The following is an 11,578-nucleotide window of genomic DNA, read 5'->3' on the forward strand; positions in this document are numbered from 1 at the left end:
AACAGCAATATTGAATTGCTTAAAGAATCCATGTGCATTTTTGCTGTTGTTGAAAACTCAAATATTTCAAGAAAACTATTGATTATTTCAGTGCATGATGCATTCCAACCAGTTTTCTTTCCGAATAAACATATTTTAACATACACTATACCAGCCCTATATAACGTAGAATATCAGCGTGTGTACTACTGCTGTTAATGTTCATATATAATTAAAAAAAAAAAAAAAAAAAAAAAAAAAAAAACGGTAGTCTCAAGTGTGTGTGACAGTGCAGGGCCAGCCAAGATATGTAAAGTCAAGACGTTGAAAATATAATACATGTTGCATACGCATACTGCAACATTATAGTCGTTTAAACAAACACATTACAAAAACGCGTTTTATATACATACAGGCTGATATTAAATGTACACAATAATTATTGCAGTTCAGTAAAAGTTGTATAGTATGTGAATACACTCGACAACGATTTGTGCCCAACTGCTGCCGTTTTCGGTACCAAAAAATTGATAACTCTGGAAGGAAAATGAGCATACGTCTAAAACATCTTGTATCACCACTTTCGCGGACTGATATCACTTACTCTGCAGCAAAGCAAAATGCAATGGAAACCCTGCAAGTACAACCTAAATGCAATGGAAACCCTGCAAGTACAACCTACCCTTTTGCATGTACAACAGGTTTGAGATTACGTATTTATTGATTCATCAATGTGACCAATGAAAGACTTGCTTTTAGTTCAACGCTTTCGAAGGCGGGGTGTAAGTCTGTCAGGTTGGTGTGCGGGGAAGGGACTCTGTAGTCAGTACTAGCACTTGGTTTTGGTGTGAGTGTGCTGCTGACATAAGATAGAGATTCCCGGCCACGTAAGTACTATTAATACACCGCGGGAGAGGATGTCTTGCTGAAACAAGGGATCGGCCCGGGGAAAAACGGCCACCCCTTCTTACCAGCTGCACATAATTAAATTTTCCAATATATATATATTATTATTATTTTTGGATAAAAAAACGAATTTGCACTTAAAAGACATTCAACTTCCAACCCGGAGAAGGACTAATAATCTTGCATCATTTATTCTGCATGGATGTACACCAGTGAGGCCTAAACTCCCGGAGCAGAGGAAATCGGAAACCTCTCATCTGCCCTTGTCCTTGTTAGCACTTTCTTTGGCGTTGCGGTATCTTTGACTCAGCATATTTTAGGCATTAATGCATGTTGCAGTTATTTTTTTCCTTGCAACGAATAACGTTCTGCAACACTGAATATTCGCAAAAGCACGCCTGAATGACCTTTTTAATATTCGTTTAATTTTCTGAATTTTTGCGTTTAGGATAAGGATCAAGACGCCACCTACAGTTGGGAAGTTGGTGCTTTTTTACTGTAAGATTGCCTGACTTTTTTCTGATTAGTTTCTAGTTACGGTTTGCAATCCACAGTTCCACGTAACCAGTTAAAAGGACAGAACCCTGTTGCCAAGTAACTTAGAATTTAGAACATTATTTTAAGATCAGTAGGTCCAGAAAAAGAATAATAATGTTGACATTGTTTCTTTACATATTTGTGTTTTGAATATTTTAAATATTCCAACATTTTGTATCTTGACTCATAAATATTTGCTTAAGATTTGCGTTTTGACAGTGCTTGCCTTCAAAAGACAGACCGGTACACTGCAGCAGTATATGAATCGAAAACAGTTTGTAATATTAAACAAGGCGATCTCAGCCGGAGTCATTGGGCTGTTAGTGTTATTAGTATTGTTTGTTACACCAATTTTGTAGGGAAGGAATTTGGTATCGTATACTCATGAACATACAGAGATCAACCCCCATTAACATAACACGTTATGGGAGATCAAGGCATAAAAATCACGACTTTGAGGAGTTATCGTGTTTAAGGACTACCGAATCGATTCAGAGTTTCAGTCCGAATTTAGGTTCTCCGAGTCCCCCAGAAACTCCGAACTCGTCGCACTGCATTTCATGCATTGGGAAATACTTACTGTTGGAGACACTTGAGGGAGACCACGTTTTCAGGGCTGCGCACTTGCACAGTGGAGAAGAGTTCGTATGCAAGGTAAATATTTGAATTAATTTGGTAATATGCATGCAACACTGACTGCAGATCCTGTATGCATCTGTGCTCGACCTATAAACAGTAGCATGTTCTTCTATTGACTGTGTAACTAGGGTTGAAGGAATGCACTCTTAAAATGCCTTTTTTTGTATGCATTTAACATTCTTTGTATATAAAGGTTGGTCCTGGGATGCAGTTAAGTCGTTTTCATTCGTACATGAAATCGATTACATGCGGTTCATTGTTCTGCAGAAGCAGCAACCCTGGTTTGAGTGCAGTAGGCACGACAAATGTAACAAGTATAATGCTCATGGTGATAACTGAGGGTTTAAAAGTTAGAACATAACCCACAAATCCAAGTCAAATGCGGTGTTTTCAGTGGATTCACTGATACAGAAGCTGCATTATATAATCCACACCATAGGTTAACAGACCAACCACAAATTGCAAATGTGTTCTGGTTTGAAATAACCAGTGGATGTCCCTGACAACGCAATAAAAGAACAATGGTACATAACGACGCGCTCTTCCTAAATTGTTGCACGTCTCGGGTCCTCTCCAGTTGGTTTTTCACGTTATTGTTCTGCAGGGTATTAAACTGCTACCGTTTTAAATGCTTATAGTAATGCACTTGCAACATTCAGTATTATCACTATTAACATTGCTAATGAACAAACACTTATTTTTTTTTTTTAATTTGTAAAGTTTTTAATTTGGTAGAGGTACAGTAACTGATTGTGTGTAAATGAAGTTCCCGGAAGTACGGTGGGTGAACTGGTACATAGCGATGGTTTAATTGGCTAAAGTATAACTGTTAATTCAAAGTATTTTTTCTGGACACAAATTTTTTTTTTTTAATGAATTAAGAAAATCTGGGATCTCCTGTTAACAATTCGGTTGCGTTTCGTTAGCTAGTCATACAAGCTACAAACCCACATTTCATTTTCATTTGCGTTTTGTTAATGCGTCAGAGTGAGCAACCTGCTCATAGAAAGCCGATAAACCAACACTATGATTATCTGCGCTGTATCTCGTCATCTATGAATATGAGAATAAATAAAGCTGCTTGTCTCTAATTCCAGGTGTCCAAATAAGTGTTGTTCCATAATCTTTAAAACAAATGCTTATGCGTTAGGCATAACATCGTGTAAAATGATGTGCTGCCCCAAAATTATTTTGTCAGTAAGACTGTCTTCCTTTTTGTGCATGTTCCTGCCCAGCACATATTTAATACATGCACTCTACCAATACGTAATTTAATTACATAACCATCCGTGAATGTTTACAATTGCATTTTACAACCGTCAAAATACAAAACAACAAAACCGGGCAAGATTCAAATTACTCTTCGCCTTAGAACCATTCATAAAATCCCATTGTTCTGTCTCGTTGATGGTGCTGCAGCTTGTGTGACTCAAACATTGAGTTGCATAGCCTAACACTGTTTAGTAATACTCTTTGTATTAACTAATTTCACAATACTGTAATAAGTTCAATTTTAGAGTTAAGCACTTTAATAGATGCCCACTTACAGATATTTTACCATTATAAAACTGTAGTGATATAGTGTGCAGTCAGCTGTTTGTTCTGCATTTCCACATGATTTGATGGGAGTCATGCACCATCTTTTTCATGAATAAGATTTCATTTCTCAGCACAATTCATACAGGTTTCCATTTTAGATCTGGCATGCAGCAATTTAATACAAGCAACATCATTCAAAAGTTAATCTATTATGCTGCATAATTTCGTCCTAGGTTTTCTTGTACATTTTATCTTCTTTTTTTCTCCCACAGGTATTTGATATCGCCCGATATCAAGAATCCTTAGCAGCCTATTTTTGTTTATCGGCACATGAAAATATAAACCAGATTGCAGAGATCCTCCTTGGTGAAGCGAGGGCTTACGTGTTCTTTGAGAAGAGCCATGGGGATATGCATTCATTTGTCCGTACCTGCAAAAAGCTCAGAGAGGATGAAGCTGCCAGACTGTTCCATCAGATAGCGTCAGCTGTTGCGCATTGCCATGACAGTGGAGTCGTACTGAGAGACCTCAAGTTAAGGAAATTTGTCTTTAAAAATCAGGACCGGTAAGATATGCTATTTAAAAAAAAAAAAAAAAGTTTAGCCTTGTATATTCCCATGAGTACTGTAGTTTTTTAATGCATTACCTTCATTTTCCTTTCTAAAATGTGTTAACTGTTTGTATTCATTTATCATGTAGTCAAACTTGATTATACAGAAACCAGAAATACCAGACAGGATGTAAATATCTAAGTTTAAAGGGCTTTGGCACAAGGTTGGATTTCACTCCCTGTTTCCCAGTTGTATATAAGTTGGTGTCCGGTTTCCATCACTAACAGATGCGTCTTAGGAAGGGTGTGCACCTATCAAGAGTTAGTCTTGATTTGTGTGTGTGGCAGGCTTCTCCAAAGTTAAAGAAACTCTATCTGTCATGTATATTGATTATCCTCTATCCTGTTCCCTCCTCTGATAAGACAGTAGTAAGATAAACGTCAGCTTAATCACTACATAAGCACAGAGCCCTTTTATTTGTGATACAGGCCTATGTTTTACAGTAGGTAAGATCAAGGTACCTAATTCATTTTGCCAGACATTTTTAAAGCAGTATTTATTTCTTAATGTAAATGCATTTGCAATTGACGAAAGGATGTGTATTTTCTGCATAGTGTCCTAAAATTGTACTAAATATGTAATATTTGTTTCCCTCCACACTTTGACGCAGTTTATTCAGGGATAGCCACGTTACCACATGCACCCAAGCATGAGTTTTATGACATTTGTACTACTTTAACAGTACCGAAGATGCCAAATGAACTCATTCAGATGGGCATGGGCAATGGGCACAATGTGCCAGACTGATAGTGCTACTTCTGTAAACTGGAGTGTGACATTAACCTGAAATCGGACACAAAGCAGAATAAGAGCTGGTCATGATACTGACATCGTTGCCATACACTCTGGCATGCTGGCAGTTTCCTAATGAAGCTTGAAATGAACATTTATCACCCTTGACCTATTTTCGTTGAGGCTTATTTGGTCTGCAGTTATAACTGTGCTCCCCCACCCCAATCATAAATGGTATTCCAGCATTAAGGTTGTGGCTGTGGGAATGTATTATTTTTTGAAAGCTGACTCCAATCACTATAATACATGTGTTTTGTGTATAATGTATTGAAATCCATTAGCCTCTAGACCATATAACTATTGATTGTACAGTATAAACCTGCAACCTTTATTACCCCACTGCGATTCTACAAATAGGTGACATGATCTGATCCATTGGATGAAGCAACTCCTAAAAAAAGGTTTAATCTATTAATAGTTTGGTTATTAAGAACCTTTTGTCCTTGGTATCCCTTTTGTTAAATGTAATACTTTTGCTCTTTTTTTTTTATATGTAATGCAAAGTAAAGGGACATGTCATTTATTCAGTAGTTTTCCTTCTTGTGTGCAGTATATGTAATGCTCTTAGTAGGGATAAATGCTTGGCATTATGTAGTTTGCATATATGTTCTCGTAAGGGAATAGTCAGCGGCATAAATTAAACTGTTATACGGTATTTGTGGACATTTAAAAAGAATAAATCTCAATCTAACGGTGGATTGTAGCCTTCTGATAGTTGTCAGCTTATCAACATAGATGATATAATGACCATCCTGGATTGGCAGTTTTTTCTGGTGACTCATTGCTAGCTGGTAAATCACAATGGAATTGAAATCTAAACAGGTGGAAGAGGTTTGGGAATGCAACAAAAGAAAGGTTTCTTTCCATATGAAGTATGGATTCCAAATCATAATCCTGTGTGTATAGGAAGTTTATCCCAGTTTGATTTTCAATGCATTAAAAAAGGATAGCAATTTAACAGCCTGTTAAAAGTGTGACGCACAATTGTGTGTGTGCGTCGTAACCTGGAGCTTGATTTGCCAGAAGTGTCAGTCCTATAGCCTACATGTAAGAATGAGCGCCATCTAGAACAGCCACTTTGTCTTGACAGAAATGAAACTTGATTCACTGTTGATATTCACTAGAATCATTGTAACTCCATAAAGGTGATAGGACAAAATAATAATATAATAATAATAATAATAATAATAATAATAATAATAATAATAATAATAATAATAATTTGAAGCTACTTTGTAATCCCCAGACTGCTACATTTTGACCTGTTTTGATGATTTTCATTGTTGTATTTTGCCAGCACCATTGTGTGAGTAGTGTCAAGACTCAATGACCAATGCCACAATTTTATTTGCAAATACAACATTTAGTTTATTATATATTTTACGAAAATCAAAAGATGTAATTCCATCGTGACTGAATTTATAAACTTAACTGCCAACAAACGGCTTGTGGTTGGGTTTTAAGTGGCAGTCCTGGGTTGTAAATCCAATGTGTAAGAACTCAAATTCCTGTCCTGGATGATCTATTCCATTTGCCTATTTAGTCCTGATTTTGTTAACTGTTTTATGTAGTTGGAACAAAAAACAAAAAAAAAAAAAAAGATTGGTTGATAATTTGATCACAAAAAGGGAACAGAAGAGCTTTCACTATCCAATAAAGAAACCAAGGCAAAATCTGCTGGGGAAATATGTGCAATTGTGAGATACAATGGATGGGTTTCTTTCTTTATAGCTTCCTCTTCTGTGGGACAAAGATGTATTTCCTGTATGAGGCCTGTTTGCTGCCCTTTGATTTCTCTTTTGTGGTTTTGATTTAGTAAGGCTGGGAAAGAATTCAAAAACAGAATAACTTCCTTATTTTATTTTTTGTTTTATATAAGGCATTGACAGTACCTACTGTGTTGTAAATCCGTCATGCATTCTATTGGTAGCTGACATTGTATATGCCTTTGGATTGCCATTATTGCATGACATAGGTGCCATTTCTGTGGGTAGATAAATGCTGTAAAGCCATAAATATTTGCGACCAAAATATTTGGTGAGTCACAACCATAAAACCTATTTTGCTCCAGAAATGTTGGTGTAATTTTTTTTTTTTTTTTTTTTCATATGTGAAACACACAATAGAAGGTTCGCAAATATTTAAGTTTTTTTTAAATGAAGATACATTTTAAGGGTGTCAGAATAATTGACAAGCCTCCAAAGGGTGTGGAGTAGATTATTATACGACCTCTTCAGAAGTATAATAACATAGTGCACAGTACAGCTGTGTTTATCACAGTATATTTGTTTGTACGTTATTGCATTTTTTTTTTTTTTTAAATTAAACCACCTAATTTGGTGATTATTTCATTTGGTAGATCTTGTCTTTATTTAGTGTAGGATTTCAAATAATGTAATCCACTGGTTTGTCAACCATCTTACTATTAAGTGAAGCCATCAAATACTTATAAATTGGCATGTTTTTTGAACATGTGTCTGGCTAATCGTTAACTGGTACAATAGGTGCTCCAGAAGGGATGTTATGTTACCTGAAAATCCTGAGTGTGTTTTTATAAAATTGTTTTTGAAATCTTACAGATTCTTTCCTTTTTTTTTTTCTTTTTTTTTTAGGGGTTTTGTTAAATTAGAAAGTCTGGGGGATGCATACATTTTGGAGGGAGAAGATGACTCTCTGTCCGACAAACATGGCTGTCCGGCCTACGTGAGTCCTGAGATCCTGAACACAAGTGGCAGCTACTCTGGAAAGGCAGCAGATGTGTGGAGCCTGGGTGTGATGCTTTATACTATGTTAGTTGGACGCTACCCCTTCCATGATGTGGAGCCTAGTTCTCTGTTCAGCAAGATCCGCCGAGGGCAGTTTAGCATTCCTGAAACTCTCACCCCCAAGGCGAAATGCCTTATCCGCAGCATCCTCCGCCGAGAGCCTGCTGAACGGCTCACGTCTCGGGAAATCTTGGACCACCCCTGGTTTGCTTCAGATATCCATGCCTCCAGTTCAGGATGTGGTGGAAATAAGGAGGCTTCAGATCAGCTGGTGCCTGATGTTAATATGGAAGAAGAGTTGGACAAGTTTTTCAGCTGAGCAGCACATACACAAGTGAGCATGTCTGGAAGACACAATGGCTGAAGACTTTTATAACATGAAGGAGTCCTTTTCCGACCCCATTTATTCGCACCCAGGATCAACCTAGCTTGGCAGCAAATGCAGTATCTTTAGTAAGCTTTGAGGAGCTGCAGGACGTATGAAATGCAGATGAAATGTAGCAATTTCTTTGGAAAGTGGTGCTATCAAGTTAGATTGATACTAGTGGGGGAAACTACAAACACAATAAAAATAAAAAGGCAACATGGAGCATAGCTTCTCATCTCATAAAGCCAAGGGGGGGAAAAAAAGAAAAACAGTTGACTGTACATGCAGCATAATACTCCATTTTTGTTTATAAAGATAGCTGGCAAGACACAAATAATAATAAAAAAAAAAAAAATATATATATGTTTGTTTTTTGATTCGACACACATTTGGCATCGTACTGTTAAATATATTTTTTTTTTGGTTTTTCTTGGCATTCAGGTAACAAGCAATTTCTAGTACACAGGTACACAGACAAAATGTGGGTGCTAACATAGACAACTACTACAACAATAAATCAGTTAATTTCTCTATATAGCCATTTTCAGCAACTTGTGTAATTCAACCTCATTTATTCAACGTCAGCTACTTGGTATTCTTGTATTTTTTTTCTTCTTTTTTTATGATTTGCTCCCATAAGGGAAAAGTAACTTATTTACTGAACTGTTTGTCGACTGCCTTTGCCGCAGTAAGCTAGTCTAATTTCAAACCAATTGTGTAACTGCTATTTTAAAAGATGTATTATTTTTATTAAGTTCATAAAATATACAGGGTTTAGAAATACTTGCTTCCAGATCTGACATAACGCACTTGATTTTCAGGGGGGGGGGGGGGGGGGGTAAGAAAAGAGAACCATTGGGCTGTGATTTGATAGACCAGTCAATTCAGTTAGCAGAAAAGTTCAAACTATTTAATTGTAAGTATTTTAATTTGTTCGTACCAAGACAAATGTAAAATTGAATTTAACACTTTTTATAAATAAATATTTTCAAAATAAAGATAGCAAATAACATAAGGTGTATTTATTTGTTTTTAAAAACTTTGACTGGTCTGAGAACGAAGCCATGTATGACATGGGGTTCAGTTAGGGATTGCATCGACTCAGGGCTTGCATTGGGATAAACTACAGTATCTGTAGCTTAGATGAACGGAGTTGCTTTTGCCAGTATAGGATTTATTACCCACTTAGTTAAATACTTAATTATGATGCTAACAATTAGCTTTTGTTATGTATCTGAACAAGAGTGAAAGTGGTAAACTTTCTGGTCTATGACTTAGTGAAGGCCCTGTAGACTTCAGTTAAAAAGTATGTAACATAAAAAGGACATTGTGATCAAGTGCAGTGTCCCTACCTCTTTGTGAAAAGACAGTTCAGGTGATTTTTTTTGTCTGTTTTACCAGCAGGGTCAACAACTCTGTTAGTTTGTTTTACAATGAATGCGTTGGGCTTTTAAATCTTACATGCTAAAGCAGCAAGAAATAAAGCCAAGAACAGTTTTGTGTCATTTGTGGGGCCCCAGGACGTGCTCACAAAGACTGCAGCAACACCTTTGAACCTTTTAAAACAGGCTACTGTGGACTGTTCAAAAGATCCACTACCCTTCTGTCCAAGACCCACCTGTGACATGCACCACTAACTTTACTATGTTTAAATAATTGCACTGCAAGTGCACTCTAGGATAAAAAGCCAGTATTTTAAATATTGGGGTTTCTTATGACGATGTGTTACACACTGTATAAAACACTTCTGCTTTCTGGTATTTCCAACCCTGAATATTTTTATTTTTGTTTTATCTTTTTGTTTTTACTTTTAGTTTCATGTTGGACTTTTTGTTTATTATTATTGATATAGGCCTGTTCTATAAAAATAATTCTGGGCATAACTACGACTATGTTTCCAGTACCTCATTTCTACTTTTTATTACTGCCTGTACAAGTTCTGTGAATTGGTCATGTTATGGGTAGGTACTTGTGGACCCTTGTAGTATATAAATGTTACTTGAATTTGTGCTTTTATTATAGTATGTGGCATGTGCGTACAGCTACTTGGCATTTGCCCTATGGATGCTATTACCTGCCCAGCAGGAAAGCTTAAAAAAAAATAAAAAAATAAAGCAGATTTAATTCCCGTGGATTAATAAAAACAGAAACAGATAGCTACAATTGATCTGCTTTTTTTTTTTTTAAGATATCTATCATTTTTATTTTTTCACACAATTCTGGTGCGAGTTGTTCGCTCTGAAGAAGGTACTGAGTTGGTGCTAATGTTGATGAGGACAGTTCTTTTTGTTCAATTTTTCATTTTGTTCATTTTTCTTTTTTTTTCTTTGGAAGGGGAATGTTTAAGAGAAAGTGATATGCATGGTGGGGTATTACTGCCTCTGGTGTTTTGATTGTAATGTATTTGGTTTGATGTTTTGTCCAAAATCTCTTCAGTAAATAAATTGTGAACTGCATATTTAAAGAAATTGCCCCTATTTATTACTGTCCTGACTGTTTTGTATGTGAATTGCCCCTAATGAAATTGCAACATTGCATAGTTTTGAATAATGCTGCTAGTAAAAGTTAAAATATAAAAGGGGGGGTGGGGGAAGAGAAATTCTTTGACTCTTTACAAGACCAAACTTTTTGGCCAGTTTAGGGCAGTGGTATTCACTGGAGGGCAAGATAAGGCAATGTCGGAATCTTGGGTGGGGGCACAGGGCGCTCGTGATGTACGTGTATCTGAGGCGGTGGGGTGGGGTGGGGGGGGGGCGGTAACCACTTACAATAAGATTTCTGATTGCCATTTTAATAATAAAAATACAAAGCAAATATATTTATCACTGTAATGCTATTAAAACTGCATGGTATTTATCTTAATTTTATTAAAACTATTAAATTAAAATGGACATCTAATTTCCTTTCTTTTTGTCTCAAATCTTTTTTTAACAATGACTGTAGCGAGCATGCAACTTCAGTGATGAAAACACGTCAATCAGTGGCGGTGCCAGACTTTCCCTGATGAGGGGCTAAAGGGGGGCAGAACACAAAATTGAGGGGGCTACAGCTCACTTTGGGCAGGAACGCATAAAATTCATTGAAATCATTTTCTGTGTCAGACTTGAACCAGGGTGAACAACAAGCATTTAACACAAGAACAACCAAGGCGGTCATTTTGATTGTTTTTAATTTAAATTGCGGTGTATGTGTTTATACAGAGCTGTGCTTTCCTGACTTCTCCTAAATGTATGTACTAATTACCCTGACAAAGAAAGGATCGTGTAGCTGCAAAAAATTAGCGAGATAAAATACTTTCATATCTATTCCGACCAGAAGCGGTCAAATTGACAGATACATATAAAACATTATAACAATTAAATGTTGCGGTATGATTTGTATTTATGAGTCAGGACTTGCCCCTGTGTGTTGGAGTTTGATTATATCAGTTTGCATTCCTCAAG

The 11,578-nt window shown here is 36.5% G+C and overlaps 1 protein-coding gene across 1 annotated transcript; it reads left to right on the forward strand.

The window, feature by feature from the left end:
- The first annotated feature begins 795 nt into the window (after nucleotides 1–795).
- On the forward strand, nucleotides 796–10,591 carry LOC121315522 (tribbles homolog 2-like). Its single transcript, XM_041249682.1, has 3 exons — nucleotides 796–2,076; nucleotides 3,873–4,165; nucleotides 7,616–10,591. Exons 1-3 carry the CDS (start codon nucleotides 1,807–1,809, stop codon nucleotides 8,085–8,087), a joined length of 1,035 nt encoding a protein of 344 aa, XP_041105616.1. The 5' UTR covers nucleotides 796–1,806; the 3' UTR covers nucleotides 8,088–10,591.
- Nucleotides 10,592–11,578: the final 987 nt, after the last annotated feature.

This window comes from Polyodon spathula, chromosome 5 (assembly GCF_017654505.1).
Source record: "Polyodon spathula isolate WHYD16114869_AA chromosome 5, ASM1765450v1, whole genome shotgun sequence".
Taxonomy (NCBI): domain Eukaryota; kingdom Metazoa; phylum Chordata; class Actinopteri; order Acipenseriformes; family Polyodontidae; genus Polyodon; species Polyodon spathula.

What these genes read in the sequence shown, in the direction of transcription:
- LOC121315522 (XM_041249682.1), top strand. Translation starts at nt 1,807, where the DNA reads ATGAACATACAGAGATCAACCCCCATTAACATAACACGTTATGGGAGA. An exon ending in GAGAAGAGTTCGTATGCAAG is followed by an intron (nt 2,077 to 3,872) that starts GTAAATATTTGA and finishes TTTCTCCCACAG; the next exon opens with GTATTTGATATCGCCCGATA. An exon ending in GTCTTTAAAAATCAGGACCG is followed by an intron (nt 4,166 to 7,615) that starts GTAAGATATGCT and finishes TTTTTTTTTTAG; the next exon opens with GGGTTTTGTTAAATTAGAAA.